The sequence below is a fragment of the Hemiscyllium ocellatum genome, chromosome 1 (genome assembly GCF_020745735.1).
Source record: "Hemiscyllium ocellatum isolate sHemOce1 chromosome 1, sHemOce1.pat.X.cur, whole genome shotgun sequence".
NCBI lineage: Eukaryota > Metazoa > Chordata > Chondrichthyes > Orectolobiformes > Hemiscylliidae > Hemiscyllium > Hemiscyllium ocellatum.
This window is the reverse complement of record NC_083401.1, coordinates 21,082,200-21,097,776: the sequence shown is the minus strand read 5'-3', so window position 1 is coordinate 21,097,776 and position 15,577 is coordinate 21,082,200. Positions and strand designations below refer to the sequence as shown.

At 40.5% G+C, this 15,577-nt stretch overlaps 1 protein-coding gene across 1 annotated transcript in view; it reads left to right on the top strand.

The window, feature by feature from the left end:
• The window catches only part of dnaaf9 (dynein axonemal assembly factor 9), a 208,770-nt gene that overhangs the window by 83,820 nt on the left and 109,373 nt on the right, over nt 1–15,577 (top strand). The window contains exons 15-18 of the mRNA XM_060840002.1: nt 557–601; nt 3,175–3,220; nt 8,653–8,764; nt 15,333–15,403. Of these exons, the coding sequence (XP_060695985.1) occupies nt 557–601; nt 3,175–3,220; nt 8,653–8,764; nt 15,333–15,403 (274 nt within the window). The remainder of the gene's footprint in view (nt 1–556; nt 602–3,174; nt 3,221–8,652; nt 8,765–15,332; nt 15,404–15,577) is intronic.

Genomic DNA, 15,577 nt, shown 5'->3' with positions numbered 1-15,577 from the left:
ATTTGAGAGCTGATGTATAACTCTAATTAAACACATCTACATTACAATTCTGTGCATAATAATGACACTTAATTACAATATTTAATGCTTATTTATCAAGATGCTTCCATTCCCTCGATCAATGATCACGAACTCTCCAATGAATGAGCTTCCACAAACAGCATCGAAATAGTAACGAAAGAGGGAGGGAATAGAAACTTTTTTTGTGTGGCTGAGAATGGCAATCAAACCTCCGAAGAGGTGTATTCAAGGTTGTGGCTCTCAGCCTTTCCAAACTGCAAAAAAGCAACGCAAATTAAAGCAGGCTCAGGAAAGCATTGTAAATCAGAAATTACTGCAAAAGTTTTTGTCATTTTTAACACCAATAGGTGTCATAATTCCTTCCCTCGGTTTCCCATTCCATAATGCATCTCATTCATGGTTTTTTGATTGCTTGATTTTCTTAAATATTTCCTTTGTGTTCCTCAGTATATTTGATGTTACAAAATTGTTAATGTATATACTTTTAAATTGATTCAGCATCTTGAATTAAAAAAAACTCTCATTTTGTCTACAGATCAAATTTGTCTTTCCTTATACAAGCTGTGAATAGCCGAGGGAGGTTAGTATTACCATTTTGTTCTGAATGTTGTATTTCCAAACTGACAGATTTATATGTGCAAAACTAAAGTTGCCGTTATTATACTATGGGTGGACCTGCTGCCTTGATTTATTTGATTTGTTTTTAAGCTAAATTCTGTACTGGGAGAGTCTTAGTTTGATTGTTGGCCATTCTAAGTTGAAGATTTCCTCTGTTGATCTAAGAATGCAGAGTAACTTCAGTTTGAACATGTGTTCATTTCTAAGCTCTGGTGTGGTGGTTTTACTTTCTGGATTAGCTATTGTACCTGTCAACACCCTTCAAGAGAACATTGCGACAGAAGTCAAGAGGCAGGACTCCTTTATTGGGGTTCATATGTGGGAGAGCAAGAGAGGATGAAAAATGTAATTTTTAGTCAAACCATGTTTTGCTTTATTTTCTTTCTGGATAACATGTCAAGATGGAGAATTGCAAATGTGCATCCATGTGCTTCCGTTACAGTTGTCTGGGTGATGTGCTTTTCTACCAGAGTATCTCTCCGTACTCCTGTAAAAGAGACAGGTTTAGTATCATATGATCAGGAGGAAGCTCTTCAGCCCATTTGAACTTGCTCCACTATTTAATATGATCGTAGCTGATCAAACATTTTAATGGTTTTTATCCACACAGTCTCCATAACAATTTTCACAATGGTTAATCAAAAGTTTATCAACTTCCATCTGCGATATACTGAGTTCCAGAGTCTTTGGAGTACATAATTCTGAAGATTCACCAACCTCTGAAGAGGTGGAGGTGAGGGGTGCTCTCCTCTTCTCTCCTCAGTGTCATTCCCCTATGTAATTAAACTGTGCCCCCGGTTCTACCTTTTCCAACCAGGGGAAACATCTTGCCTACATCCACCTTTTAAGTTATTTGTAGGTCTCAGTGAGATCACCTCTCACTCTTCAGAGTGTCAGCTTGCCCAATCTCACTTTATGGAGCAATCCCACCATTCCATGAATAAGTCTGCTGAACATTTGCTCTACCTGTGACAGTAATATCTTGCCTGAGATGAGGAAAGCAAAATTGCGCACGCTATTCCAGGTGCAGTCTAACCAAGGTCCTGTGTAATTCATAGAGTCATAGAGATGTACAGCATGTAAACAGACCCTTCGGTCCAACCCATCCATGCTGACCAAATATCCCAACCCAATCGAGTCCCACTTGCCAACACCGGGCCCATATCCCTCCAAACCCTTCCTATTCATATACCCATCCAAATGCCTTTTAAATGTTGCAATTGTACTAACCTCCACCACTTCCTGTGGTAGCTCATTCCATACACATACCACCCTCTGCGTGAAAATGTTGCCCCTTGGGTCTCTTTTATATCTTTCCCCTCTCATCCTAAACCTATGCCCTCTAGTTCTGGACTCGCTGACCCCCGGGAAAAGACTTTGCCTATTTACCTTATCCATGCCCCACATGATTTTGTAAACCTCTATAAGGTCACCCGTCAGCCTCTGATGCTCCAGGGAAAACAGCCCCAGCCTATTCAGCCTCTCCTTATAAGCTCAAATCCTCCACCCCGGCAACATCCTTGTAAATCTTTTCTGAACCCTTTCAAGTTTCACAACATCTTTCCGATAGGAAGGAGACTAGAATTGCACGCAATATTCCAATAGTAGCCTAACCAATGTCCTGTACAGCTGTAACATGACCTCTTAACTCCTGTACTCAATACCAAACGCCTTCTTCACTATCCTAAAATTGAAGCAAGACTTCACTCCTCTTGTACTCTAACCCTCTTGGCATGAAAACTAACATTCTATTAGCCTTTCTAATAATTTGCTACATCCATTTGTTAGAGTTCAGTAACTTATTAAGTTCAGTAATGTCAAGTTCCTTTGCATTCTTCGCCTTCCAACTTCTCACCATTTTAAGAAATATTCTGCACAGGTATTTCTCTTGCAGAAGTGGATAACTTCAAATTTTCCCTTATGTTCCGCCTGCAATGTTCTTGCCCACTCCCGAAGTCTGTCTAAATCTTCCTGACAATGTTTGAAATCTTCCTCACAATGCACGTTTTGAATAAGTTCTGCATCATCTGCAGATCTGAAAATATTACATTTTGTTTCCACATCCAAATCATTGATATATGTTGTGAACAGCTCTGGCTCAAGTCCAGATCCTTGCAGTACTCCACTCATCACAGTCTGTGAATACAGAATGACCAGTTTATTCCTGCTGTTTTTAGTTAGCTAATCCTTAAACCATGCCAGTACATTATGCCTCAGTCCTTTTTCACATTTGCTACCAAACTCCTGTTGGGGCAGCCTTATCAAAAACCTTGTTTTATGGATGAGGGTAAACTAAAAATTAATTGAAGAACTTTTTGAAGACTGTGGAATTTAATTGAACTTGGGACCCTGTGCTGTGAGGCAGTAGTGTGAACCACTGAGCCACTGTGCTGCCCTGTGGTTGAAGTGTTGTCAGAAACTGAAGGTTTCTATGAACTTTAGTGAATAAATCAGGCTTTTCAGTCTGTAACCACCAATCTAAATGATAACTAATTTTCATAGCTTAAGAAACGTTTACTCTGTCTTTCTTTATAGGATCATCTCATTGGATAGCCACATAAGCAAATTCCTCATTAAAACGGTAAGTTACAAATGTGTACTGTTTCTCTTCACTTACTGTCTGTTTAAAACTTGTAACTGGATGTTACTGTTTCACTGTAGAGGTACAGTAATAAAACTGTTAAAGTCATGAAAACTTGACTATTTCTGTCCTGACAATATTCATGTTCATTTAAGTTTTTGTTTAATATAACATTCACAAATGGTCTTGCTGGGTCCAGAAAAGTTTCAGTCCTCATTGTGATGGCCCTTTTGTTTCCCACAAGATCACCAGCTATTTTTTTGCCAGGACCAGATCTTGGGAGTCCACAGCCCGATATTGCCAGTGGTGACCAGAAAGCTATCCAGAAGGCTTAAAACTAGAACACATACTTCCAGTAGTGGCACCACCGGCAGTGTACCCACCAGAGGGTGGTGGCTCAGGCATCCGCATTTGCTGCTTCGCTTCACGAATGGTATTCCACCTTACAGTTGTTTGCACTTAAAATGAGAGCCCACTACTGAATTTAACCTGAAGCTCTGGGTGGCATCATTTGTCCTCTAGGACCCCTAGCAGGGGTTTGTGGTTTGTTACCATTACAAATTCACATCTATAAAAGGTATTGGTGGAACTTTCTCTTTCACACTGAAGATGACCATCAAACCTACCTTCGCTATCTGCGTGGATTTACACTCTGCATCAGCTAAAGTCCAGGAAGCATAAGCTATTCTGCATTCCTCTCCTTTGGGCCATCTGTGAGCCAGCACAAACCAGTACTTTATGGGGAGGCATTGCATGTAAGCACCAGATGTCACTTTGGATCATCGTGTGTCAGTACCTTAGACAATGAAAGCTGGTGCTTCATTTCCTGAAAAGGCTACACCTTGGCTACAAGACTATTTCTAAGGCTTGCTGTTTTTCAATAGCAGATGTAAAGGCGCAGTGTGGAAGCCAGATTATGTAGGAACTTCTCAGAATAAAAGGACCAATCCAAGGAAAGACTTAAGCTCCAGTACAGATGTGAAAGATGGGACACCTTTGACCGCCCTCACTTTATCTTCCAAGTGTAATCTGGTCTTGTCGCCTCTGCAGCCCAAATACTTCAAGTACTTGGGGTGTCTGGAACACACATTTTTCTCTTCTAAGGCAAATGCCCGCTTCGGAAAAACGCCTAAGGACTTTGTGAACTTAGACAAAGTGCTCTCTGTTGGTCTTCCCTTTAACTGGCATGTCATGCGGATAAATGGCAACCTGGGGTAGATCTTTGTAGGTGCTTTTGCATGATTACATCGTTAATTCCACACACCAAGTGGTGTCCTAGCATCTCATTAAGGGTTAAACCAAAGTTGTATGCCTCTGCCAGTCATCTTAACCTCAGAGTTGTAGAGACCTGTACAATGGAGACAGGCCCTCCCCTTCCCAAACTAGTCCATGCTGACCAAACTGTCCATCCACTCTAATTCCATTTCCCTGCATTTGGCACATATCCTTCCAATCTTTTCCTATCCATATATTTTTCTCTTTTTTTAGCACCAGCAGCACAGAGTCAGTGCCCTAAGCTGAGGAGACTCTAAATCTCCCGGTTATGTTTTTTTTCCTTTTCTCTTTTTGTGCATGCAGGTATGAGACACGGTGAAAGACAACAGGTGTACAAACCTTTATTCAATTTCCACCATTAGGAAGAAAGGAAACACCAGGGTGGGCAGTGACAAGCCGTGCCCTTCCCAGTGGGCGTTGCTGCATGATCAAACAGTGAAGGGGAGGGCAGGAATTAAATCAAAGTAGAATTGGAGGGGGAAATTCCTATCTATATATTTGTCTAAATGTCTTTTTAAACGTTATTGTTCCAGCCTCAACCATTTCCACTGGTAGCTCATTACATATGTGTACCATCCTCTATTTTTTTAAAAAAGAAATTGCCTGTCAGTTCTGTTTTATTCTTTACCCTCTAACCTTAAACTATTGCCCTCTATTCCTCGATTCCTCAACCCTGGGAAAAAGACTGAGTGCATTCACCCTATCCATGCCTCTCATGGTCTTCTATACCTCCATAAAGTCCTCCCCTCAGTCTCCTATACTCTAAAGAAAAAAGTGCTAGCTTGTCCAACTTCTCCTGATAACTCAGACTATTGAGTCCTGGCAGCATCCTTGTAAATTTCTTATGTACTCTTTCTAGTTTAATAATATCCTCCCAGAAAGTTGACCAAAACTGAACACCAGTCTCTCAAATGCAGCCTCGCCAATGTCCTGTACAATTGCAACGTAGCTTCCCAACGTCTGTACTCAGTGCCCTGACTTATGTCACTAGCATATGGCGTTGAGAGTAAGAGATTACCACCTTCAAGGTCCTGGTTTTTAGCTACTATTGCAACTAACAGTCTGCCTCTGAGTACGCAGAAGGTCCTTGTACAGTGTTTTTTATTAATCTATGGAATGGTCTGTGGAAACGGACCATTCAGCCCAAGTCCACACTGACCCCCAAAGAGCATCCCACCCAGACCCATTTCCCCCTACCCTAAATCTGTAACCTTGCACCTCCCATAGCTAATGTACCTGACCTTTTATATTCCTATATACTGTTGTCACTTTAGCAAGGCCAACCACGGGGTGGTTGGGTTGGTTGGTCCGGGTGTCCCAGAAGTGTTCTCTGAAACGTTCCGCAAGTAGGCGGCCTGTCTCCCCAATATAGAGGAGGCCACATAGGGTGCAGCGGATGCAGTAAATGATGTGTGTAGAGGTGCAGGTGAATTTGTGGAGGATATGGAAGGACCCCTTGGGGTCTTGGAGGGAAGTAAGGGGGCAAGTGTGGGCGCGAGTTTTTTGCATTTCTTGCGGTTGCAGAGGACGGTACTGGGAGTGGAGGTTGGGTTGGTGGGGTGTGTGGACCTGACAAGGGAGTCATGGAAGGAGTGGTCTTTTCGGAACGCCGATAGGGGAGGGGAGGGAAATATATCTCTGGTGGTGGGGTCCGTTTGGAGGTGACGGATGATATGATGTATATGGAGGTTGGTGGGGTGGTAGGTGAGGACCAGTGGGGTTCTGTCCTGGTGGCGATTGGAGGGGTGGGGATCATGGGCAGAGGAGCGGGAAGTGGAGGAGATGTGATGGAGGGCATCATCAATCACGTCTGGGGGGAAATTGCGGTCTTTGAAGGAGGAGTCCATCTGGGTTGTATGGTATTGGAACTAGTCCTCCTGGGAGCAGATGCGGCGGAGACGAAGGGGTTGGGAGTATGGGATGGCGTTTTTACAGGGGGCATGGTGGGAGGAGGTGTAGTCTAGGTAGCTGTGGGAGTCTGTCGGTTTCTCGTAAATGTCCGTGTTGATTCAGTCGCCCGAGATAGAAATGGAAAGGTGTGGGAAGGAGAGGGAGGAGTCTGAGACGGTCCAGGTAAATTTGAGGTCGGGGTGGAAGGTGCTGGTAAAGTGGAAGAACTAACCGACCTTTACACCGCTGAGGCTAAACGCCAGCTCGCGGACACCTCCTCCTACTGCCCCCTTGACCATGACCCCACCTCCCACACCAAACCATCATCTCCCAGACCATCCATAACCTCATCACCTCAGAGGATCTCCCATCCACCGCACAATCAGAGAACACCTCTGGGACACCCGGACCAACCAACCCAACCACCCCGTGGCTCAACACTTCACCTCCCCCTCCCACTCCACCAAGGACATGCAGGTCCTTGGACTCCTCCATCTCCAGACTATAGCAACACGATGGCTGGAGGAAGAGCGCCTCATCATCTGCCTAAGAACCCTCCAACCACAAGGGATGAACTCAGATTTGTCCAGTTTCCTCATTTTCCCTCCCCACCTTGTCTCAGTCAAATCCCTCGAACTCAGCACCACCTTCCTAACCTGCAATCTTCTTCCTGACCTCTCCACCCCCACCCCCACTCCGGCCTATCTCCTTCACCTTGACCTCCTTCCACCTATCGCATTTCCAACGCCCCTCCCCCAAGTCCCTCCTCCCTACCTTTTATCTTAGCCTGCTGGACACACTTTCCTCATTCCTGAAGAAGGGCTCATATCTGAAACATCGATTCTCCTGCTCCTTGACCTGCTGCGCTTTTCCAGCAACGCATTTTCAGCTCTGATCTCCAGCATCTGCAGTACTCACTTTCTCCACTGTGAGAGAAAACATGAGCACAGCGTAGAAATGGCGCAGACACTGAGAGAATGTGCAAATTGCACACAGGCAGTCACCCTTGTGTGAAACGAAGACAGGTCCCTGCCGCTGAGAAGTAGCAGTACTAACCACTGAACCTCCCATGATTGTTCAAAGTTCTGGTGTTGGATTTGAACAGATGTTCATCATTCAAGTCCATGATTATAATAGTATTGATTTTTTTTACAGTCCTTTCATGCAAAATATTGCAAGTCTGCAGCTTGCCTTCTTATCAGAAGTAGCTTCCTTCGTCCTTGTTACATTTGTCATTGACTAGGTGTTTGAAAACATAACTTTCCTGTGTTGTAATTAATTTCTTAAATTCAGCAGCGGGGCAATCATTTATTCTTGTGGCAGAGGCAGCCAACTGGTACTCTATCAACAAACACATTGACTTCGAGCCCATTTACTATTCTCTGGGGGGAAAAGAAATGGGCGGGGGGGGGGGGGAGAAAACAGGAAGTGACACCAACCCAAGGAAACCTAGACCCATAAATGGAAAGCTGGTCACGAACACCACTGCTTCACTGGAGACTCACTGATGTTACCTAGTATGGTGACAAAACGTTTGAAAACAAACCTCCAACTCAGTGAACAATCTTGCATCCATATCAAACAGGTATAAAAACAGTTTTGCTCATGTAGCTTCGACTCCCTCTTTCTAAAATGTTGACTTGAACCCGGCCTTTTCAGTCCAACAGTAGGGACACTACTGTTGTGCGACAAGGGTCCCCACAGAAACACGTCTGGACAAGGGCGGGCCTGAACTTTTGCTAGTATGCCAACTCCGTGGAACACCCTTCCCACAAAAATTTATGGATTTTTCTGCTGCACCAACTCTAGCTCTGGTTTCAATTCCTTTTTTTTTTCCAGCTGTGGTTAATTGCTTTTAATCCCTATGTAACAGCTTTTCTAATAGCTTAGTCCAGACAGAGTTATTACTACTACTACTACTTTGCGTGTAATAGTTCATCTTTGTTGATTATTTCAGTCCATTAACAATTAGTAAAGTACGGAAGTTTACACTATCATAATGATATGGGAAGAAAGCAAGAACTGGGTACATAGTAAGATGTCCAACCATGATCCTATTGAATGATGGAGCCGGTTTAGAGTGCTGTATGGTCTAATCATTTTCCTGTATACTCTGTTTATATTCTTCTAAACATTCCAGTATGGATCATGGAATAATAATGGATTTTGAAGGTTTACTGATTTAATGTCTTTTTGCATCTGTTATTTTGTGACCCTATTTTGAGTTTGGTGTCCTGACTTGATCTTCATTTCTAATTGTATTTCAGGCAACCATGACTGTGTATGACATTCCAGATGTAACAGGAGGAAAAGGGACCATAGGGTCTGTAGTGTTTTCTGAATCGTTCTTGGAATCAAAGTTGTTTCTCAAAGAAAATGGTAAGTGGAATAATTAGTCATGAATTAATTTTACAGACTGTTTGATTAAAGAAGTATTGTTTTTCACCTTTACACACGTTTTGGGTAATAGTGGGGAAGAGTTGGAGAGATTAACGTCCTTCCTTGGTCACCCAAGTCTAGGACTTGAACCAGAGTTTCTTGATCCAGAGTTTCTTGAATCTCAGTGACATAGCTGATGTTAGCAAAGAGACAATGTGAAGAATAACTGGAAACAGCAAGTTATAAAGATTTGTAGACTAATGAACTAAGTGGACAAACCTTTTTATTCGGTGAAACGTATTCCACTTTGGATCCAAGAAATAACAATTGGAATATTTTTCTAACGGTGAATGTCCAACTATTGTTGTTAAAGAAAGTAATTTTGATGTCAGCATGCACACATTATGAAAAATTATTTCCCTGTAGAAATAATAACTCTACACAAGGTTTTTTATTTATGATTTATATTGAAGAGACTTTTAAATACAGGAGTGTAGAAATTATGTTTCAACTGTACAGAATCATGCTTAGGTAATATCTGTAGTGCTGTTACACTTCAATCTGTAGTGCTGTTACCACTCTCTCGAAAATAGATATTGGCCGCTGAGGCCAAATTGCACAAAGTTTATATTTCATTCCACTTAGAATGCAAAGGGACAATCAAATTCAGAATTTGCTGGAGTACAATAAGCTTTGTTCTAGATTTTCCAGATAAGTGGCTAATAAAAATTAGAGGCAGTTCAGGGCTGAAATCTGGCACAAGTGAAAATCTGAACTAATCTCCCCAAAATTTACATGGTTGTCAACTGAAATTTTCAGGAGATAGATCAACAGATTTTTGTTATGTCTCGTATTAAAAAGTAGTGTCAAAAGTGACCAAATGGAGGGATAAATTAGGCATGTTCTTTTTCAAAGCTAAAAGAGGCATGAGAATCAAGGTTGGCCATGAGCATGATAGACACCTTAATTACCTTATCCAGATAAAATTGAAATTAGAAAACAGGAAACGGCAGATTATTAAATAGCTGGTTGTATCAATCTTCATAGTGCATCAAACAAGTGCGTGCAACAAAAATTTGAAAATATACCTAGGAGAGGAGCTAATTAGATTCAAAACCAGTTTGTTTTTAAAAGTTGCAGAATTAATAAAGTTGAACATTGTTAAATTTCAAGTCAAATTGTTCTCTTTAACTGCAATTTCTCATTCCATCTACTATTTGGAGATAAGGGCAATAAACCTGAAGTGAAGGTCAATATTTGGCGAAGGTGTTGGGAAGTTACTACATTCTTTTTTTTCTGGATAGTGACTGAACATTTGGACAAATATGAACTGATGAGGGAGAGTAAGCATTACTTTGTAAAGTATAAGTAACATTGAATGAATTCCGTTTAATTTTTGTTTGAGCAGCTAACGTCTACCAGATGCAAATTTAATTGTTAATGTTATTTATATGGAAATCTTTAATCTGTTTTCTACTAGAAAATGGATGAGTATATGGAATTGAAGGAAATCAGCTGGCTGAGAGTCAATTGGCTCAACAGTAGCAAAAAATGTGATAATGGGAATGTAATCAAATTAACAGAATGTAACTTGTAATCATTTATTTATAAGTGACTTAGATAAAGATATTGAGGACTGTTTAAGTTTTTTGCTGACGCCTGCAAGCTAGATGAGAACAGAAAATTGCTAAGGGGTGTGAGTGAGTAAAACTAACAAATGGAAATCAATTTGGAGAATTGGAAGATCATTCACTGTGAGGCTGAGTTAAGATGGATCCGAGCATTTTCTAAATGGTAAGAGGGTAGCAACTGTGGGAGATCATAAAGGTTCATGAGTCCCAAATGCAGCAATCACTAAAACATGGATGGGTACAGAAATTAACAAAGACTTATTTTGACCTTTTATCTTCAAGAATATTAGAATACAAATTAAAGTCATAACAATAACAAAAGAAGGGGAGGAAATTTGTGCTGTCATCAATCAACAAGATGTTCTATGATACAGGGAGACAAGCAATTTCTCTTTAGGTAGAGAGAGAATCATTCAGAACTTCAGTGTGTGCAGATTTTGTTTGGAGAAAAAAAGGCCTGTATCAACAATAGTTAGTTTATCACTGTTTTTCCAGAATAGCAGGACAGGAAGAGGAATTAATGAGAAGCTCCAGGAAACATGAGTGAAGAAGAGGAGTTTAAGGAACTTTGGGTTAAGAAATTAATGAGCTATGTCAGTAGTTAGTTTAGGGGTCTCATGAAGAGACTTTAATTAGAGAAGATAACATTGAGGTTTTCCACAAATCTTTTCCAGAAAGAAACCAACTGAAGATGGAACTTTAAATGGAAATAGGGTAACCTTTCACTGAGGTTTGAGTATCTGTAAAATTATTGTTGATGGGAAAAACATTGAATTTTTAATTTTTTATAACTGTAGGAAGACCGTTTGAGATTCATTTGCAGGTACATGTGAATCTGTTCAGTGACTGATCACCATGTAATTAAATTGCAAAAATAAAACTCAAGTCTGCCAAACCAGCTTGCAGTCTGGGATCTGACTTACAGCATGAATGCATTTTATTATAATCACATTTGGATTAATGAAAATGGGAAAAAGCTTGAGTGGAGCACATTTGGGCCAAACAGCTTATCTTTATTTAGTTTTGTAATCCCATGTAGCCACTTGGTTGATTCGTCACAGAATCAGTCCCCATTACAATTCACTACAATCTTCCTTAAACTCGCCTGCAAACGTCTGTTGGTCCAAATCAAGTTTTTTTTTAATGCATGCAAAGCTGAAAGTGGCAAATATAATTTATTGGAAAATGCTTTTAGCAGTAACTAATTCGAGCTGTTTGATTGTTCTTGGTGCACATTCTCTTATAGCATGCAATGTAACTTTTCATGGCAGCAGTGGCTCAAATTTGATGATAACCTACGATCCTGAATAGAAATTATTTTTGAGAATTAAGCCAATTCTCAACCTACAGATTTTTTAGTTACTTCAGGCAGGATATCCTCTGAAAACCCTAAGTGCAGGATTTGCTGCTTTCTCTTTCCTCCTTTTCCACCAGTACACCTCATTCAGGAGTTTGTGTTCAAAGCATTTTGCAGCCTGATGTTGCCAATTTGAACGATTGATAGCATGCACCTCCTAGTCATTATCTCGATGCGACAGTTTTTTAAAGCTGAGCAATGTCGCTTTGTAATGACTTCTTTGATCTCTTTTGAAACACTGGTAATTGAAGAGTTGAGGAAGTAGGACCTGGCTGGGGAGATATTTTATGGCTATCTGAAGGAGTGTCCAGTCCATCGTTGGTTTTCAGTCCAATGAATGTTTGCTGGTTTGATTTGGGGTTTGAAGGGATTTTGTTATTAGAAGATATTGAGAAGGTTGGGATTTATGTGAAGTTTAGAGGAATGAGTGTACGCTTTATTGAAACATACAAGATTCTTAGGGAGGTGGTTGAAAGATTATTTTTTCTTGTGGGAGTGTTGAGTATCAGACGGCATAATGACAGGTAAGGGGTCACCCATTTAACACGGATGACTAGTACTCTTTTTGTTATCCCAGGTAGTAACGTGTACAATTCTTCTCTGTAGAGGGCTGGGTTGTGAAGTATTCAAGGCTGAGAAAGATAAATTTTTACCCAGTGAGGGAATCCAATATTTTAGGAATAAGGCAGGAAAGTAGACTTCTGGATTATCAGATAAATTGCGATCCCATTGAAGGGTAGAGCAGAATTGATGGGGCGAAAGGCATCCTCTGCATTGTCTTATGGTCATTTGTTTTGGACTGTGGATTAAAAATTGTAAAAAAAAACATTGTTTGAAGCCAAGAAAATAATAGAAGAACACATTGCAGTTTTAATAAGAGTTACTGGTGCTCAGAGTTGCATCTAGAATCTTTCCTTTCTCCAAGGGTGGGGAGAATGCTCACCACGTGACTCCATGGGTGTGTTTGTGGGGCATTCTTGCCCAGAGATGGTCTTTTGGAGCAAGATCAATTGTTGGCTCAGGAGGGCTCAACATAGTAACATCCACGTGATTGGGTCCTCCTTAAGTGGTGAAAATGTGTTGCTGGAAAAGCGCAGCAGGTCAGGCAGCATCCAAGGAGCAGAAAAATTGACGTTTTGGGCATGAGCCCTTCTTCAGGAAATTCCTGAAGAATTTCCTGAAGCTGAATTTCCTGATGCTGCCTGACCTGCTGCACTTTTCCAGCAACACATTCTCAGCTCTGATCTCCAGCATCATCAGTCCTCACTTTCTCCTCCTTCTTAAGTGGGTACAGTTTTGTGTTTTGACTACACAGGAGAAACATCCAGCCTGTGAAAAGAAAGCATCTAAAACTCACTTTGTCCTTCACGTATAAATAGTAACACAAGTAACAACTTCTGGTAGCTGTTCTTACATACTTTTCCCTAAAAAGTGCTCTCTGAAAATTGCTTGTTGTAAGAAAATAAGTAGAAAAGCCACCTTCAGAGATACTGAAAGGGGCAAATTTTCCAACTTGTGAATGAAAGACAACTTTGTCTTATCAGTAAAGAACTGAAAGAAAGTGGAAGGAGCTGAAAGAAATACAACTCAACTTCTGTGGTTTGGATTGGTGTTGTTAAACTCTTCTCTCCCTGCTGTTTGACTTTCCCCTTGCACTTGACATCTTTGTTTTTGCTTCTACGTATCCATTGGCATGTGTCCATTTTAAAAAGGAGAGTTTTAGTTATAGTGTTATACGTTGCAGTTTGGGTTTCTTTCTTGCCATTAGTTATAAACGGTTGGTTTTCATAAGTAGCTGGTAATGCCATAAACCTAGAGTCCACATTCTTTTATCTGGAATTAAATGACTAGGTAAAATTGAGCAATTTGGTCATTGAATCAAGTTTGCACTTTGGTAATCACATTGGAAGTACTGGAGCTTGATTTCTCACACATAATCATTGGATGCAATGATAAATCCAGATGTTCAATGTATGTATGAATGACAGGTCAAGTATCTTGTATGTTGAAATAGATCAAGAGTGGCTTGCACATCTGGTGCTGAGTGGGAAATTACATTGCAGTCATTTGCATGTTGTAGATGATCCATGTCTGCAGCGATCAGTTTAGTTTTGACATGGAAGCCAAATTACGGAGTTTTCCATCTGTTTTCAACACTTTCTCCAAAAGAGTAAATGCATCATTCATTCACCTAGCTTATGAAGATTTATTCTTGGCTTTGAACTACCTTTTCCAGTATAAGATTAGTTATTTTCGATGTGGGTTGGTGTGATGTGCAGCAAATGACCACATGAAGGGTGCCATGAATAGATCACTTTATATTTACATAGTTGAGGACACTATTTACTGTAAGACCAGTGAGAAATGAAATATCATTCAGACTCAATATTGAGATTCTATGATAAGTGCTGACCTTGATATCATTGAATAACTATACTATGTATAATCACTATATTCTGTATGATATCTATTCAAAACATGTACTATTGTAGCATTTTGACATCCTTGACTTGTTCTGCAATAGGAAATATTTACACTTTTTGTTGTTAACAGGTGTTGCATGCTTCTATCAAATCTCCTCTAAACATCTTATGCTCTAAGGATTTTTTCCCCAACTTTTGTAAAATAAAAGCAAGTTGTGGATGCTGGAAATTTTGAAATAAAAACTTGAAGTGCTGAAACAGGTCCCAGATTATGTTTCTGCTCCCTGGTGCACTGCAATGACCAAATCTGACTCCTGCACAGGCTCAGTGCCAAAGATCCTTGAACTGTAAACTCCTCGTGCAGATGCGGATGCAGTAAATTATATTGGCATCCACCAGTTCCCGTTCATCCCTATTCGTCTTCTGTCCCAGAAATACATTTTTATCTATATTGGCACTGTCCCTTTAATCTTACTATCTATATTGTGGATATTTCTGTTCGTTCTGGACTCAACTATTACAATGCAGTCTTGGCCTGCCACTTTCTAACCTTGGTAAACTTGAGGTAATTGAAAACCCTGTTTCTTGTGTTTTAACTCAGTAGGTCCTATTTTTTTGTCACCTCTGTTTGCTGATCTACATTTGCATATACATCCAAAACCTCAACCTGAGCTACAAATCTTCTCAGAACTCGCTATGATCTACATTTGTTCCTGCTCAAGCAATGTCTTCATTTTCAAATTCCCATCCTTGTTTTCAAATGCTTTTTTTAATGGCCTCATTCCTGCATCTTTAATCTCGTCCAACCCTACAGTTATTGAGTTATCGATGCTGTACTTTTCTGACTACTTATGAATAATAATTTTAATTGCTCCGCCATGGTAGCCTGATTTTAGTTGCCTCTGTCCCAAACTCTGTAATATCCTTCTAATGTAGTCTTGCTACCTCTCTCCGTGTCCTTTTAAGTTATTCCTAAAACTTTCCCATTTGGCTAAGCTTTTGATTATCTATCCTAACATCTCCTGCGTGTCTTGGAGTCACATTTCTTTTGTCTTATGAAGCACCCGGGGACACAGATCTATATCATGACATTAAATGTACTGTAAGTCGGTGAATATTTAAACAAAATAATGAGTTGTTCTTTTCTTGCACTGCAGATGGCACCATGTCCACAGATAGTAGCTATGTAATTCTCACAGCAACTGTTCCTCGATATGTGTCCTGGATGGTAAGTAACTTTGGGGGGGGGGGGAGTTGCAGGATATTAATGTTATTGTTTGAAACCGATCCAAAACTAATGAGTCTCATTTAGTTGGCTGAATGGCTTGCTCTTGTTCCAGTTTCTCCAACAAAGTGGCCATTATAGCCATCTTCTCATGACAAGTCTACCTTTTCAATCATA